Below are 15425 nucleotides of genomic sequence, written 5' to 3' on the forward strand. Positions count from 1 at the left end.
TTACACATGATGAAGATCTTACCAAAAATTGGCAGAACGAATTAACTATTTGTTCATTTAAACTAATAGATTTATTAATTGAGTTTAGAGAGTCCCTCTTAAACAATGTAGGTTTGGAAATTGAGAAACTGCAAACGTTATTAGGGAAATTTTCTAGTAACCCTGATTATATAAATAAAAACAAAGAGGTACTAGATAGATCAGATACATTTCAAAAGAAGTTAATTAAGCTAAAAATTAAAAAATTAGCAAGAGATGAAAAAGACTATTTAGAAGGCTGTATCTATAACACACCAGCAGTAAATAATGATATGGAGGTCAGTTCCAATGAGAATAATGGTGAACAAAAGGAAAATTTAGAACTAGAAGGAGATATCAATAACAAATGGGTTAAAGTTAACTATAAAAAACCGAAAGACAAAAAGAAAAATGTGGGTAACAATCAATATTTGAGGACGGACTATCAATCGCCAGGTCCTTCTAGGATTAATCCTGATATATGGAGAGACAGAAATAACTACACCAATCAGGAGGGTTATTCTAATAATAGGAGACCTAATAGTAATAATTACTCTTCACCAAGAAATTTCTTTAACAACAGACATAATCAGTTTGGAGAGGACAGACATAGAAAGGGTGAACACTATAGAAATTCATCACAAAATAGAAATAAACAACAGTATTATGATCAGTATAATGGGGCAAATAGAAAATCGGATTGGAGATCACAAAATACACAGGATTTTCAGTCAAACAGAGAGCAAGGCCCCAATTTAACACACCAGAGACATATGCCCATACGTCTAAAGCAGTTAGAGAGAGCTCCTCCAAAGATAGAAAATATAAGAACTTTTACACCACAAAAAAGATCATACGCAAGCGTGGCAGGAGAGGCAGAGGTAAATCTGCCAAAAAGAAGAGATTTGAGATAATGAAAGAAGGTATCTTTAATCTCTCAAGCCATAACCTCACAAATGAAGAAGTGTGCGTATTAAATAGAGGTCTATCCTTCTGTCCCTCTAATGAACATAATTTGTTTGAATTGTTCGTAGATCTCAATCGGTTTGTAAGAAAACTGTCTATGCAAAAGTACTTTTGTGATAAAAAAATCAACAATACAACACAATTAGCTATCATTACTGATGATATGCCAGAAAGACCAACAAATAGTATAGTATATCATGAACCAGAAGAGTTATGTAATGCATTATTTGATGACTATATCCATTCAAATTTAATGTTAAGATCTAATTTTAACCCGCCAGTGAATAGTCCATATATCTCTCTATTTCAAACTCTTGTTTTAGAGGAGTTCAGTGCACTAGAGAAGAAAGTGGGGAACTCCAATCTGAATTTATATGAGATTAAAGCCTTGTCAAGATTAGCCAAAAAAGACAACTTGGTGATTAGGCAGGCGGACAAAGGAGGAGGGGTGGTATTGCAAAATATGTCAGATTATTTACAGGAAGCGAATAGGATCCTTTTAGATCAAAATTATTATAAAAAACTCACATTTAATCCTACTAAAACTTATATGATGCAGTTAATTAAAATGGTAGATAAAGGGTTCCTAGAGGGGATCCTAACAAAAAAGGAGAAAGAATATCTGGTCCCTATGTCACCCAATCTAGCATATTACTATCACCTCCCGAAAATACATAAGTGTGCCAAGAATCCACCGGGCAGGCCCATTATTTCGGGCATAGGGAGTTTGACCTGCAACTTATCTGAATATATTGATCAATTCTTAAAGAAAATAGTGAAGGGGCTTCCGTCATATATCAAAGATACCCCAGATCTAATAGCTAAGATATCAAAAATAGAAAAAGCAGGACGCAGACTTATCTGGTTCACTTGTGATGTGACAGCTCTCTATTCAAATATAGAACACCATCTGGGTATAGATGCTGTAGATGTTTTTTTGAAAAGAGATCAATTTTTACCCAGTAAACAGAGATTATTTTTGTTAGAAGCAATTTCATTTGTGTTGAAACATAATTATTTTGTTTATCAGGAACAATTTTTTCTGCAGATCAAAGGAACGGCCATGGGCACCAGATTTGCCCCCAGCTTTGCAAATTTATTTATGGGGGTGTTTGAAGAAAGACACATATATAGTTCCCCTCTGGGGGCGAATCTGGTGTTCTATGGCCGTTTTATAGATGACCTGATCTTTATCTGGGAAGGTTCAGAGGATAAGGCCCTAGACTTTATTAAATCATTGAATGAAAATAACATGGGACTTAAGTTTACTCACAATATTAATATAGATCGTATTGAATTTTTGGACTTGGTACTATATTGGGACCAAGTAGGTCATATAGTGACCAAAACCCACTTTAAAACAGTGGATACAAATAGTTACTTGAATTATAAAAGCAATCATTATAAGGCATGGAAGAGAAATATTCCATACAATCAGTTTTCTAGAATTCGTAGAAATTGTACTAATTTAACTCTATATGACGAACAAGCAGGTATCCTAAAAAAGAGATTCTTTGAAAGGAAATATCCTGGGGACCTAATAGAGGAGAGCTATTTAAAGGCTAGAAATAAAAATAGATCTGAATTCTTCAAAACTACAAAAGAGAATGAAAACTTAGAATGTAAAAATTTAGATGAGATAGACACGAATAAGAACAAAGTAAACAAAAATAACAATCTGAGATTTATAACTAAATACACCTCAAACCATGATAAAATTAAGAGAATTGTTCGCAAGCATTGGAACATTCTACTGAATGATCCGGTATTAAGGAACATTTTAGATGAAAACCCCACATGTACGTTTAAAAGAGCACCTACTCTAAAAAATAAACTTGCCCCTAGTAAAATAGTGATGAAGAAATTTGGAAAAAATGGTGAACATAAGATAAAAAATTGGCTGTCCAATAAGAAAGGGTTCTTTAAATGTAATAGAGCTAATTGTGGGCTTTGTGATTTTACAAAGGGAGATAAGTATAAGTTTATGTCTTTTTCTACGAAAGAAGAATTTGAGATAAAAACTTATTTTTCATGCGATTCCTCTTTCGTAATATACTTACTGGAATGCAAGTGTGGCTTACAATATATAGGGAGAACATCTAGACCCCTGAAAAAAAGATGGGGTGAACACATGAGAAATGTGAAAAAATCGTGTATTAAACATAGTGTCTCTAGACATGGAGTTTGTTGTCATGAGGGGCAGACAGATCTATATAGTATTTTTCCTATTGAACAAATCCCATCCAAATGGGGTAGAAATAGATTAATGGACTTAAGACAAAGAGAGACGTATTGGATTTGGAAACTTAAAACATTAAATCCATATGGTCTGAATGAGAATCTTGATATGGCGGCATTTAACTAGGTTATAGTCGTATTTAGTTATGAGTTAATAGGTTTACTCATTATCAGTAATTATTCCCTAGTAGTAGTTTTTCATACAATAGACTCTGTTCAGATACATCATAATATATCATCTACAAATATAGATCTCACTACGAAACCCCAGAGATAGAATTTGAGTGGGACAGCGTTATTACATGATGATATCTGTATTAACATCAGTACACATAGACTTATATTATGGTGTATATATAAGGAGCAACATCATTTTTTATAGGTATTCACTTTATGTTTAGGAATATACGTATTTTTTATCTTTGTTATTAGGGGTAATATTTTATTATTTTTAATATTATATCATTGTATTATTTTGTATATATTACATGATGGTATCTATATTAACAACAGTACACGTAGACTAATATTTTTGTGTATATATAATGAGTAATATCATTATTTATAGGTATTTACATTATGTTTAGGAATATTCGCATTTTTTAACGTTGTGATTAGGGGTAATATTTTAGTATTTTTTATGATTATATCATTTTGTTTTTATTTTATTTTTTTGTATATATACATATATATATTTATATACAGCATTAGATTTTGTATATCTTAGACCATGGAGTTAGGAATCATTGTTCTTGATAGATAGTACAGTAATTTTTGTAAATGCATGAAGGAATACCATCCCCATGAGATGTTAGAAAGCACGCATTAATAACGTAGCAGCGGTAGTAACGCTAAGACACAAATAGCCATTTTGGTATCTTTATGTATATTAACATGGAACAACTGATAACCAACAGTTTTTTAAACGATATTACGCTATTTGCAGAAAACTGCACACCAGAAATTAAAGTTTATACGCTTACACATACACTAGAGGTGTGTCAGCACAGTACTCTGTGGTTGGTCTGTTATTTCACTCCGATGACCAATCGGCCTGAGGGCAATACACACACCTGTTTACTATGGGGATTGTATACTCCTGCACGCATGCGCTTTAATTTGGCTTGAACGCCGAGTTGAGCAAATATAAAGCTGTATAGTTTAGTTATGGTTTATTCACCTGAGGAAGCGGTCAAGGTAGACCGGGAAACGCGTTGTGATATATGTTTATGAAATAAACATTTGTTTTTACCATAACTGATCACGGCTGAGTGATACATTTTTTAGGAATCGTTATTTTAACAAACACTTGATATCCGATCATAGCTACCAGCCCACCTGGTTTGGGCACCTCTCACATTATACAGCGAGAGAAAGGAGCAGGTGATAGGGTTCAAGCTGCAAATTGCTGCAGACCGTACACAGCACTAGGAGCTCATTTTGAGGACGAGAGACCAGCTACCTGGACAGCTGTTAATGCTCCAGAAAGTCGTTGTAGCACTTCTCAAGTGCTTTACTTCTCGTAAGTACCATTTATGTGTGGGGAGTGAACAACTTTCAATACAGATTCACACTATGTTGGCGCCTTCTTCTTTATTGTATTCTATATATATATATATATATATATATATATGTCACGAACCAAGTCCCCAGACTAAGAAGAAAAAGAAAAGGTCTGGGAGGCATTCTGCTTGAATGGGCTCTGTGGTTATTTGAACCTTTGGATCTGCACTTACTACACTATTTGCTTATTTGTTGAGCCATAGTCAGTTCTAGCAGTTGAGAATTTCAATGCAATGGCATGCAACTTAAAAGATCTGCAAAAGCTGTATTTGTCCAATTGTATTTTCAACTGTGCAAAACACTGGTGCTCTCAATTTTATTTATACTCTGAGCCAATCCTGTGCAAAATCTCCCTATTTAAGGCTGGCTGTTAGGCTGCACATTGTCTTCACATTGTATCAGTTTTGTCACAAGCCAGAACCTGTTTCCTGTACTTTAGTACATATTAGGATGAAGACTTCACCTTTGCACCTGTTTTACAAGGTTGTTTCCTGCTTTGTGCAATTCCTGCTCTTCAGTTATTACCAGGAGAAAGACTTTCCTTTTGAATCTGCATCTCTGCTTACCTGTTTGTTCCTTTCCACTCCTGGCGTATGTGGACATAACATACCTGAATAGTATATATTTAAAATACCCTGCAAGTATTTGCTCAATCAAAGTATTTTGTTATTTTAAAATAAATCGGATATATTTTCAATCTATATGGCTTCTATTAATCTTCATTTAAAGCAACTGTTCCAGACAATGAGGCTCTCACAAAATATCCTGAGACAGAACATGACAAATGTGAAGACCTTAAAAGAGAGCCCTCTGGGATTATTTTTATATTGGAATCAGTATTAAAGTTTATTAAGGACATACTGATTAACTTTATGGAGCTGGTGGAAATGTTATGTCTCCCAACCAAAAACTTGTCTGAAGTTACCTCCCGATCAAGAAAAGGTTGTAAAGAACCCTTAACGGAAGAGGAAAAGACTCAGCGAAGACAACTTAACCTCTGTTTCTATTGTGGGAAACTGGTCACCGCATCACAGGGTGTCCAGTAAGACCCCTAGAGGATTGAGTCAAGATACAGCCAAGTCTAAAATGGACTCTGATGCTAAAGGAACGAAAGATACCCCTGGACAGGACCCAGCTACGGAGAATACATCTATTCTACAAGCAACCATTTCTAACACGCGTCAAGAAATGGTACCTGATTTGAAACAGATGGTCATTGCGAGTACAACTCCAACTACATCCACTACCCATGCCACTGCATCTGTTTCTGCATCAACCACATTGGGGAATTCTGAAAAAATACCTCCTGGAAATCCTGCATATTACCTTGTCTCAGCCCTGGCTGGAGATCCTTCTCACTCATCAGACATAAAAGTGACAAACCTTCCAGCTGAATCAGACTCTGCCAAATCTAAAGATCCACACCTCCTTCACCCAGCTACTCATTGACTGAGAAAGAATTGGATGAGATGGTTGATTTGGATATATATGACACAGAAAATGAATTCCTTGACTCTGAAGGAGAGGTCATATCCTACCCGGAGGTACTCTACCCATCAGCCAGTCCATTGCAAGCTGCTGGGCATAATCAGGAACCTCCAAATCAAACCGATCTTTGTATTTCAACTCTTGTTATGCCTACAGTGCAATCTTCTATGGGTCCCCAATCTCAGGCAGCTGTTCCAAGGGAAGAATCAACTTCATCTGAATGTATTATGGCTTCAAATGGAACACTGGTTCGTAAAACTGATCTTCAGATGTTTGAACAGGCTTTGAGCGCCACGAACCAAGCCCCCAGACTAAGAAGAAAAAGAAAAGGTCTGGGAGGCATTCTGCTTGAAAGGGCTGTGTGGGGATTTGAACCTGTGGATCTGTGCTTACTACACTGTTTGCTTATGTGTTGAGCCACAGTCAGTTCTAGCAGTTGTGAATTTCAATGCAATGGAATGCAACTTAAAAGATCTGCCAAAGCTGTATTTGTCTAATTGTATTTTCACCTGTGCAAAACACAGGTGCTCTCAATTTTGGTTATACTCTGAGCCAATCCTGTGCAAAATCTCCCTATTTAAGGCTGCACATTGTATCTGTTTTGTCACAAGTCAGAACCTGTTTCCTGTACTTCACTACATCTTTGGATGAAGACTTCACCTTTGCACCTGTTTGTAAGGTTGTTTCCTATTTTGTGCAAATCCTGCATTTCAGTTATTACCAGGACAAAGACTTTACCTTTAAACCTGCTACCTGTTTACAAGGTTGTTTCCTGCTTTGTGTAATTCCTGCTCTTCAGTTATTACCAGGACAAAGACTTTACCTTTAAACCTGCTACCTGTTTACAAGGTTGTTTCCTGCTTTGTGTAATTCCTGCTCTTCAGTTATTACCAGGAGACTTTCCTTTTGAATCTGCATCTCTGCTTACTTGTTTGCTCCTTTCCACTCCTGGCGTATGTGGACATAACATACCTGAATAGTATATATTTAAAATACCCTGCAAGTATTTGCTCAAAATATTTTGTTATTTTAAAATAAATCTGATATATTTTCAATCTATATGGCTTTCTATTAATCTTCATTTAAAGCAACTGTTCCAGACAATGAGGCTCTCACAAAATATCCTGAGACAGAACATGACAATATATATATATATATCATATATGACCCCAGACAGTCCCCAAATACTGACCCCAGACACAGTCCCCAGAAACTGACCCCAGACACAGTCCCTAGAAACTGAACCAGACGCTGACCTAACAAGCTGTAACCTCAGGAAACATCATGGTGATCATCATAACAGACGCAGGTGTTCTGCTCTTCGACATGGTCACATTCCAAAGCGACTATGTTACAATATACGCAGCACATTTACTCTTCTGATAGAATCCAAGTTAGCTCTTATGAATCAGCTGCTGAATCATATTGCCCTGTTTACATCTAGCGACGGGTAGGTTGTGAAGGCATGCAATGAGGATAGGACAGCCCCTAAAAACCGTAAGAAGCACCTGACAATCAGAGCTTGGGGCCACTGTAACCATATCACTGCCCATTTTATTGCAAAATACACCTATAAAAGATTAACCCCTTACTAAGTTACTAGTACCCAACCAACTGAGAACTTAATGTAATGAAACGTTCTCTCATAAATAAGGGGATAAAGTTATCTTAAACATGAAACCACACCTTTCACGTTAATCCCTCTCTAGATTCTCCTCCAGAGCCTCTCAATCTTACTCTCTAATCCTCATTGCGTAGCCTTGCTGCCTTCACAACCTACCCGTCGCTAGATGTAAACAGGTCGAGGAGCGATGTCAATTAGCAGGTCATTTTCACTTCCTCACTGTCCTGTCATGCACGGCCCGTGTTTATCAGTGTGCGGGCATACACAGAACCCGTGCTGCCGCGCAGACTACAGGGAACACTCGTCTGCCCCCACCCAGAAGAACCGGCTTGAGGGCCGCACCTTCATATAGGTTTAGGGGCAGGATTTGGTTTCTTATAAGGATTAGATTTATTCCAGTAAGATAATATGGAAACCCAAGGGGGTATCCTAATGGGGGTGCACCGTAAAAAATATTAATAATGATGAACACACAAAAAACCCATAACAAAATAAAATTAAATGAATGTGATTCAAATTAAAATAATGAAAAAAATAAATAATATAAAAGTATGCGAAAGTACTTGAGTCAGAATTGTGTTGGCATCAGAGACCAAGAGAAAACTTGAATGTTTAATGACCAATCAATCGGCTGCTTTCTGTAGTGGTATGCAAGTGACGCTCTGATCCGTGATGTATGGAAGAGAAGTGGAGAGGCCGCTCCGCTTGCGAATCCGGTGTGTGGAACAATCTATAAAACTGGAGAGAAGAGGGTGCCTCATAGTGTATCACAGATTGCTGAATTTATTAACAAATAGCTGGAAATATGCTCACCAGATGCCGTTGCACTGTACTGTGACCGGTGCTTGAACGCAGGCTAGCACTTTGTACTGCGGCTAGTACACTGTCAGCTGTTCCTTAGCTGCGGACTAATGGATCTGCCAGACATCCCAAGTCGTTTTAACGTTTTTTCACTTGCCTGATGAAATGACCATTGAGCGGTCGAGAAACGCATTGCAGCAAAGATAGTAAAGTTGTTTTTTATTACACTTGGGAAGTTATTATTGTATACTGACTCAATTTCAGCTTAAATTTTTCCAAATTGGTCTTAAAAATTTCCAAGGTGCAACGGCATCTGGTGAACATATTTCCAGCTATTTGTTGATAAATTCAGCAATCTGTGATACACTATGAGGCGCCCTCTTCTCTCCAGTTTTTTTTATTTATTCTAATTCGGAGATGGTCTCCAATTAGAGCCGGAGGCCTTAGGGGAAGGGGTGGTTTTCTATTCTCTATTCTGACAAAAGGAATGAAAACGATTGGAAACTTTAAACTTACCCTAAGATCATTTTAGAATATATCACCTGAGTGGAGAGGTTTTGAATATCAGGGCCTGAAGAATCAAATGGATTGTGGAGTCTCACTACCTATATGAAAGAAATCATATTTTTATTACAATTTAAATAAACACTATTATTGAGGCTTTTTTTCTCAAATACAGTCAAAACATTAATGGATTTTTAAATATATTAGGTAACCTTTCTAAAATAAATAGAAATGGACAATAATATTTCAGTGTTTTAATATAAAAAATAATATATATACAGTTATAATTCAGCACAATGAATGTTATGCAGCTAGGGGGACTATCTTAAACCAGACAAGGACTTTTGGAAGGCTCTTGCACTTTTGATGTTAATATAGGGGTTTACCCTGTGCAAAGCATGAGAATGCTTTCTCTCCCATATGAATTCACTGATGCGCTATAAGTTGTAACTTCTGAGCAAAACTTTTCCCATATTCAAAACACAGAAATCCTTTCTCTCCTGTATGAAGATTTTGATGACAAAATTTCCTTTGTTGGTAAAACATTTTCCACATTCAGAATACGAAAATGCTTTGTCTTTTGTATGATTTTTTTGATGTCTAATAAGAGTTGGTTTTTCAATAAAACACTTCCCTCGTTCAGAACATTAAAATACTTTCTTTCCTGTATGAATTTTCTGATGTGTAATAAGATTTGATTTCCAAGCAAAACTTTTCCCACATTCAGAACATGAAAATGGTTTCTCTCCTCTGTGAATTTTCTGATGTGTAATAAGAATTGCTTTTTCAGTAAAATACTTCCCACACTCAGAACATGAAAAAGCTTTCTCTCCTGTGTGAATTTTCTGATGGCCAATAAGATGTGATTTCTGAATAAAACACTTCCCACATTCAGAACATGAAAATGCTTTCTCTCCTGTGTGAATTTTCTGATGGCTAATAAGATGTGGTTTCTGAGTAAAACACTTCCCACATTCAGAACATGAAAAAGCTTTCTCTCCTGAATGAATTTTCTGATGGCCAATAAGATTTGATTTCAGAGCAAAATATTTACCACATTCAGAACATGAAAAAGCTTTCTCTCCTGTATGAAGTTTAAGATGATCAATAAGAGAGCATTTCCAAGTAAAACATTTCCCGCATTCAGAACATGAAAATGCTTTCTCTCCTGAATGAATTTTCTGATGGCCAATAAGATTTGATTTCAGAGCAAAATATTTCCCACATTCAGAACATGAAAAAGTTTTCTCTCCTGTATGAAATTTCTGATGATCAATAAGAGATGATTTCCGAGTTAAACATTTCCCACATTCTGAACACTTAAATGTTTTCTCTCCTGTATGAATTTTCTGATGTCTAGTAAGAGAAGATTTCTCAATAAAACATTTCCCACATTCAGAACATGAAAATACTTTCTCTCCTGTATGAATTTTCTGATGTGTAGTAAGATTTGATTTCCACCCAAAACATTTCCCACATTCTGAACACTTAAATGTTTTCTCTCCTGTATGACTTTTCTGATGTCTAGTAAGAGAAGATTTATTGATAAAACACTTCCCACATTCAGAACATGAAAAAGCTTTGTCTCCTGAATGAATTTTCTGATGGGCAATAAGATTTGATTTCAGAGCAAAATATTTACCACATTCAGAACATGAAAAAGCTTTCTCTCCTGTATGAATTTTCAGATGATCAATAAGAGAGGATTTCCAAGTAAAACATTTTCCGCATTCAGAACACGAAAAAGCTTTCTCTCCTGAATGAATTTTCTGATGTCTAGTAAGAGAAGATTTCTTAATAAAACATTTCTCACATTCAGAACATGAAAATACTTTCTCTCCTGTATGAATTTTCTGATGTCTTAAAAGATTTAAATTCCCGGAAAAATTCCCAGACTCAGAATGTAATTTTCCCACTTTGCTTCTTTGATTTTGAAGATGACTGAAACAAGTATCTGTATTTTCACCATGGATAAGACTAGGATTACTGCAGTTTGTAAATTCACCTGTTGATAAGAATTACAGTGGGATTAATGTTAGTTATTAAAGACATAATTATATTTTAAGGACATTTCAACTGTTATTAGTGTGTACAACAAGAATAAGGGGCAGGCTATGATTCCTACACTTAAAAGTTTTAAATCTACTTCTATTCTTACTTCTATTCTTTGTTGAAGAGATACATTGGTAGGTAGCGTGCATATGTCTGAAGCACTACATGACAGGAAATAGTGCTGCTATCTAGTGCTCTTGCTAATGTATAAAATTGTTGCAAAACTGCAGCCATATAGTGCTGTAGACACGTGCACACTCCTGAGCTAAAATTCCTGCTTTTCAACAAAGGATAACAAAAAACAAAGACAATTTGATAATAGACTTAACTTGGAACGTTGTTCAAAATTGTATGTTCTATTTGAATCATAAAAGAAAAACATAATTTATGTAAGAACTTACCTGATAAATTCATTTCTTTCATAGTGGCAAGAGTCCATGAGCTAGTGACGTATGGGATATACATTCCTACCAGGAGGAGGCAAAGTTTCCCAAACCTCAAAATGCCTATAAATACACCTCCCACCTCACTCATGCCTTAGTTTAACGTGTAGCCAAGAAGTGAGGTGTAAAAGAAGGAGTAAAAAGCATACAAAAAGATATACTGGAAAAAAGTGCTTTATACAAAAATATCCTAACCACCAAAAATAGGGTGGGTCTCATGGGCTCTTGCCACTATGAAAGAAAGTAATTTATCAGGTAAGTTCTTACATAAATGATATTTTCTTTCATGTAAGTGGCAAGAGTCCATGAGCTAGTGACATATTTGATATAATACCCAAGATGTGGAAATCCACAAGTCACTAGAGAGGGAGGGATAAAATAACAGCAGCTAAATATGCTGAGAAATTAAATCCAAAATATAAATGTTTTCTTTAAAAAAAATCCAAAAAACTCAAATCAAAGGCACTAGAATCAAACTAAGATAAGTGCCTGAAGAACCGTTTTACCCAAGGATGCTCCCGAAAAAGCAGACACAATAAAATGGTAAAATTTAAGAAAAAATATGCAAAGAAAACCAAAGTACTGCTTTGCAAATTTAATCAACTGAAGCTTCTTTCTTGACAACCCAAGAGGCAACTGATCTAGTAAAATGAGCTGTAATTCTCTGAAGAGGAGACTGCTCCGCCGTTAAAAAGGCTTTGTGAAACAGAAGTTATAATCAAAATAACAGAGAAAAAAACAGAGGCCTTCTGACCTTTCCTGGAGCCAAGAAATAACAAATAGACTAGAAGTCTTTATAAAATCTTAAGTAGCCTCAACATACTATTTCAAAGCTCTTACTACATCCAAAGAATGAGAAAACCTTACAAGAGTATTTTTAGAGTTAGGACACAAAGAAGGAACAACAAATTCCCTATTAAATTTGTTAGAATTCACAACATTAGGCAAAAAAATATAAATGAAGTCTGCAAAACAGCTTTATTTTGATGGAAAATCAGATAAAGAAACTCGATAGAGAGCAAACAATTCAGAAACTCTTCTAGCTGAAGAGATAGCCAAAAGAAATAACACTTTCCAAGAAAGTAAAAAATAATCAGAGAATGCAAGGGCTCAAAAGGAGGAGCCTGAAAAAAAACTTAAAAACTAAGTTGAGTCTCCAAGGAGAAGAACTAGATTAAATAAAAGGTTTGATACAAATCAAAGCCGGAACAAAACAGTAAATATCTGGAAATGTATCAATCTTCCTATGAAAGAAGACAGAGAGAGCAGACATTTATCCTTCAAAGTATTTGCAGATAAACCCTTCTCCAAAACATCCGGAAGAAACTAAAATTCTAGGAATTCTGAAAGAATGCCAAGAGTGATTATGAGTGGGCCACCATGAAATATAGGTTTTTCAAACCTGATAAAAAAAATCTCCTTGAAACAGACTTGTGAGCCTGTACCATAGTGCTAATCACTGAGTCAGAGAAACCTCTATGATTAAGTACTAAGCGTTAAAATTCCATGCCTTCAAATGTAAAGATTTGAGATCTTGATGGAAAAACAGCCCTAGAGACAGAAGGTCTGGCCTTAAAGGAAGTGGCCAAGGCTGGCAACTGGACATCCGGACAAGATCTGCATACCAAAACCTGTGAGACCATGCTGGTGCTATCAAAAACACATGAGATTGAACCATTATGATCTTTTAGATTACCCTTGAAAGAAGAACCAGAGGCGAAAAAAATATAAGCAGGTTGGTAAAAACCAAGGAAATGCTAAGGCATCCACCATCTTCGCTTGAGGATCCCTGGCCTTGGAAAGGTATCTGGCATGCTTCTTATTTAGACGAAAGGCCATTAGATCTATTTCTAGAAGACCCCACATTAGGCCTGCACGATTAATTGCAGATGCAGTTTTAAACCTCGATTAATTGCTGTGGTTTAAAAACTGCAACAGTACGCGATTTATAACCCTGCCCACTATGATGTCACCTATGACAACTAGTGATGTACTAGCCCGCACCTTTGGCCAGGGGCGGAACAACAGGTGATGGATATTTTTTTGCTTCCGCCTGGAACTGACTGCACATGTAGTCTCTTCAGGAGGAGTCTGAGCGTCTGCATAGTGGCAGTGAGACTGGAGTGGCAGCCGCAGAGAGGAGGCTCACGGCTCAGACAAGGCAAGCACAATGATGGATAAGAAGAAAAAATGGGGTTTATTTAGCAGCGCTAAAAAAAGCTAGGAAATGATGATACCAATCTAATTTATGTTTTATACAATCTATTTTATTTAAAAATTCTTATAACACATAAAAACAACAGCAAATGCTTTTCCTAATTAATAAAGGGACGTCTCCCTTATACAACACTTATAAAAACAGACTAGAACCATATAATCCTAGAATTTAAGGTATAAAGGAATTAATTCTATAGATAACATATGGCAAGCAACAAATTTCTAAGATAAATGGTGAATTAAATATTTAAAAGGCACAAATGTATCAATCCTAATAGCTTTACAGTTCTTCAGTAACAAATTCAGTTATAAAGTTACACAGTTACTTTCCTTGGACATATAATTGGCTCAGGTGTGCTGGATAGTTAAAAAGGCAAAAAACAGCCAATATTCTGATTTAGGTGCCAAAGCAATCGTGGTTAATGGAAATGGTTAATTTAACAGATGAATACCTTGATGTCTTTAAAGTTCAGTTTGCGTGTTTTAAAAAACGTAGTGCAAATTAGTGTAGAGGTACCTTAATCTGTCCTGGTTGCAACCGCTGATTATCTTCACTGTGAGGGATTCACAGACTGTTTGTTCCTGGTGCTTCAAAGACATCAAGGTATTCATCTGTTAAATTAACCATTTCCATTAACCACGATTGCTTTGGCACCTAAATCAGAATATTGGCTGTTTTTTGCCTTTTTAACTATCCAGCACACCTGAGCCAATTATATGTCCAAGGAAAGTAACTGTGTAACTTTATAACTGAATTTGTTACTGAAGAACTGTAAAGCTATTAGGATTGATACATTTGTGCCTTTTAAATATTTAATTCACCATTTATCTTAGAAATTTGTTGCTTGCCATATGTTATCTATAGAATTAATTCCTTTATACCTTAAATTCTAGGATTATATGGTTCTAGTCTGTTTTTATAAGTGTTGTATAAGGGAGACGTCCCTTTATTAATTAGGAAAAGCATTTGCTGTTGTTTTTATGTGTTATAAGAATTTTTAAATAAAATAGATTGTATAAAACATAAATTAGATTGGTATCATCATTTCCTAGCTTTTTTTAGCGCTGCTAAATAAACCCCATTTTTTCTTCTTATCCACCATTTAGTTCTCTTTGAGGGAAGAACTTTTTTAGCAGCAGGAATCCACCTTTAGGCGCTCCTATCACACTACACATAAGCACAATGATGGACACATGATGTCTGACTGAGCTCAGGCTGAGGGGGGCTGGGGGGCAGCCGTGTCAGATCTAGCTAGAGGGATAGCCGGCTATGCAGTGCTGAATGGACTAGCTGCTTTATAATAAACTATTACTGCAGGTTATGGGACTGGAATCTATAATAAAACATTAGGTACAGAGCTTATTTACTTTATAACATAATATTACATCTTGCACAGAGCTTGCTTGTTCTCTTATATGATATACTGCACTGCACAAAATAGAATATTACTGCATGCAATGGAGCATGATTACTTGCAATATTTCTACAGGCACAGAGATTGTTCACTCTG

At 35.9% G+C, this 15425-nt stretch overlaps 1 protein-coding gene across 1 annotated transcript in view; it reads right to left on the reverse strand.

Annotated features, from left to right (window-relative positions):
- Window positions 1-9441: 9441 nt before the first annotated feature.
- LOC128657870 (gastrula zinc finger protein XlCGF57.1-like) overlaps window positions 9442-15425 on the reverse strand; it is a 44430-nt gene continuing 38446 nt past the window's right edge. The window contains exon 3 of the mRNA XM_053712299.1: window positions 9442-11207. Coding sequence (XP_053568274.1) covers window positions 9850-11207 — 1358 coding nt within the window. The 3' untranslated portion in view covers window positions 9442-9849. The remainder of the gene's footprint in view (window positions 11208-15425) is intronic.

This window comes from Bombina bombina, chromosome 4 (assembly GCF_027579735.1).
Source record: "Bombina bombina isolate aBomBom1 chromosome 4, aBomBom1.pri, whole genome shotgun sequence".
Taxonomy (NCBI): Eukaryota; Metazoa; Chordata; class Amphibia; order Anura; family Bombinatoridae; genus Bombina; species Bombina bombina.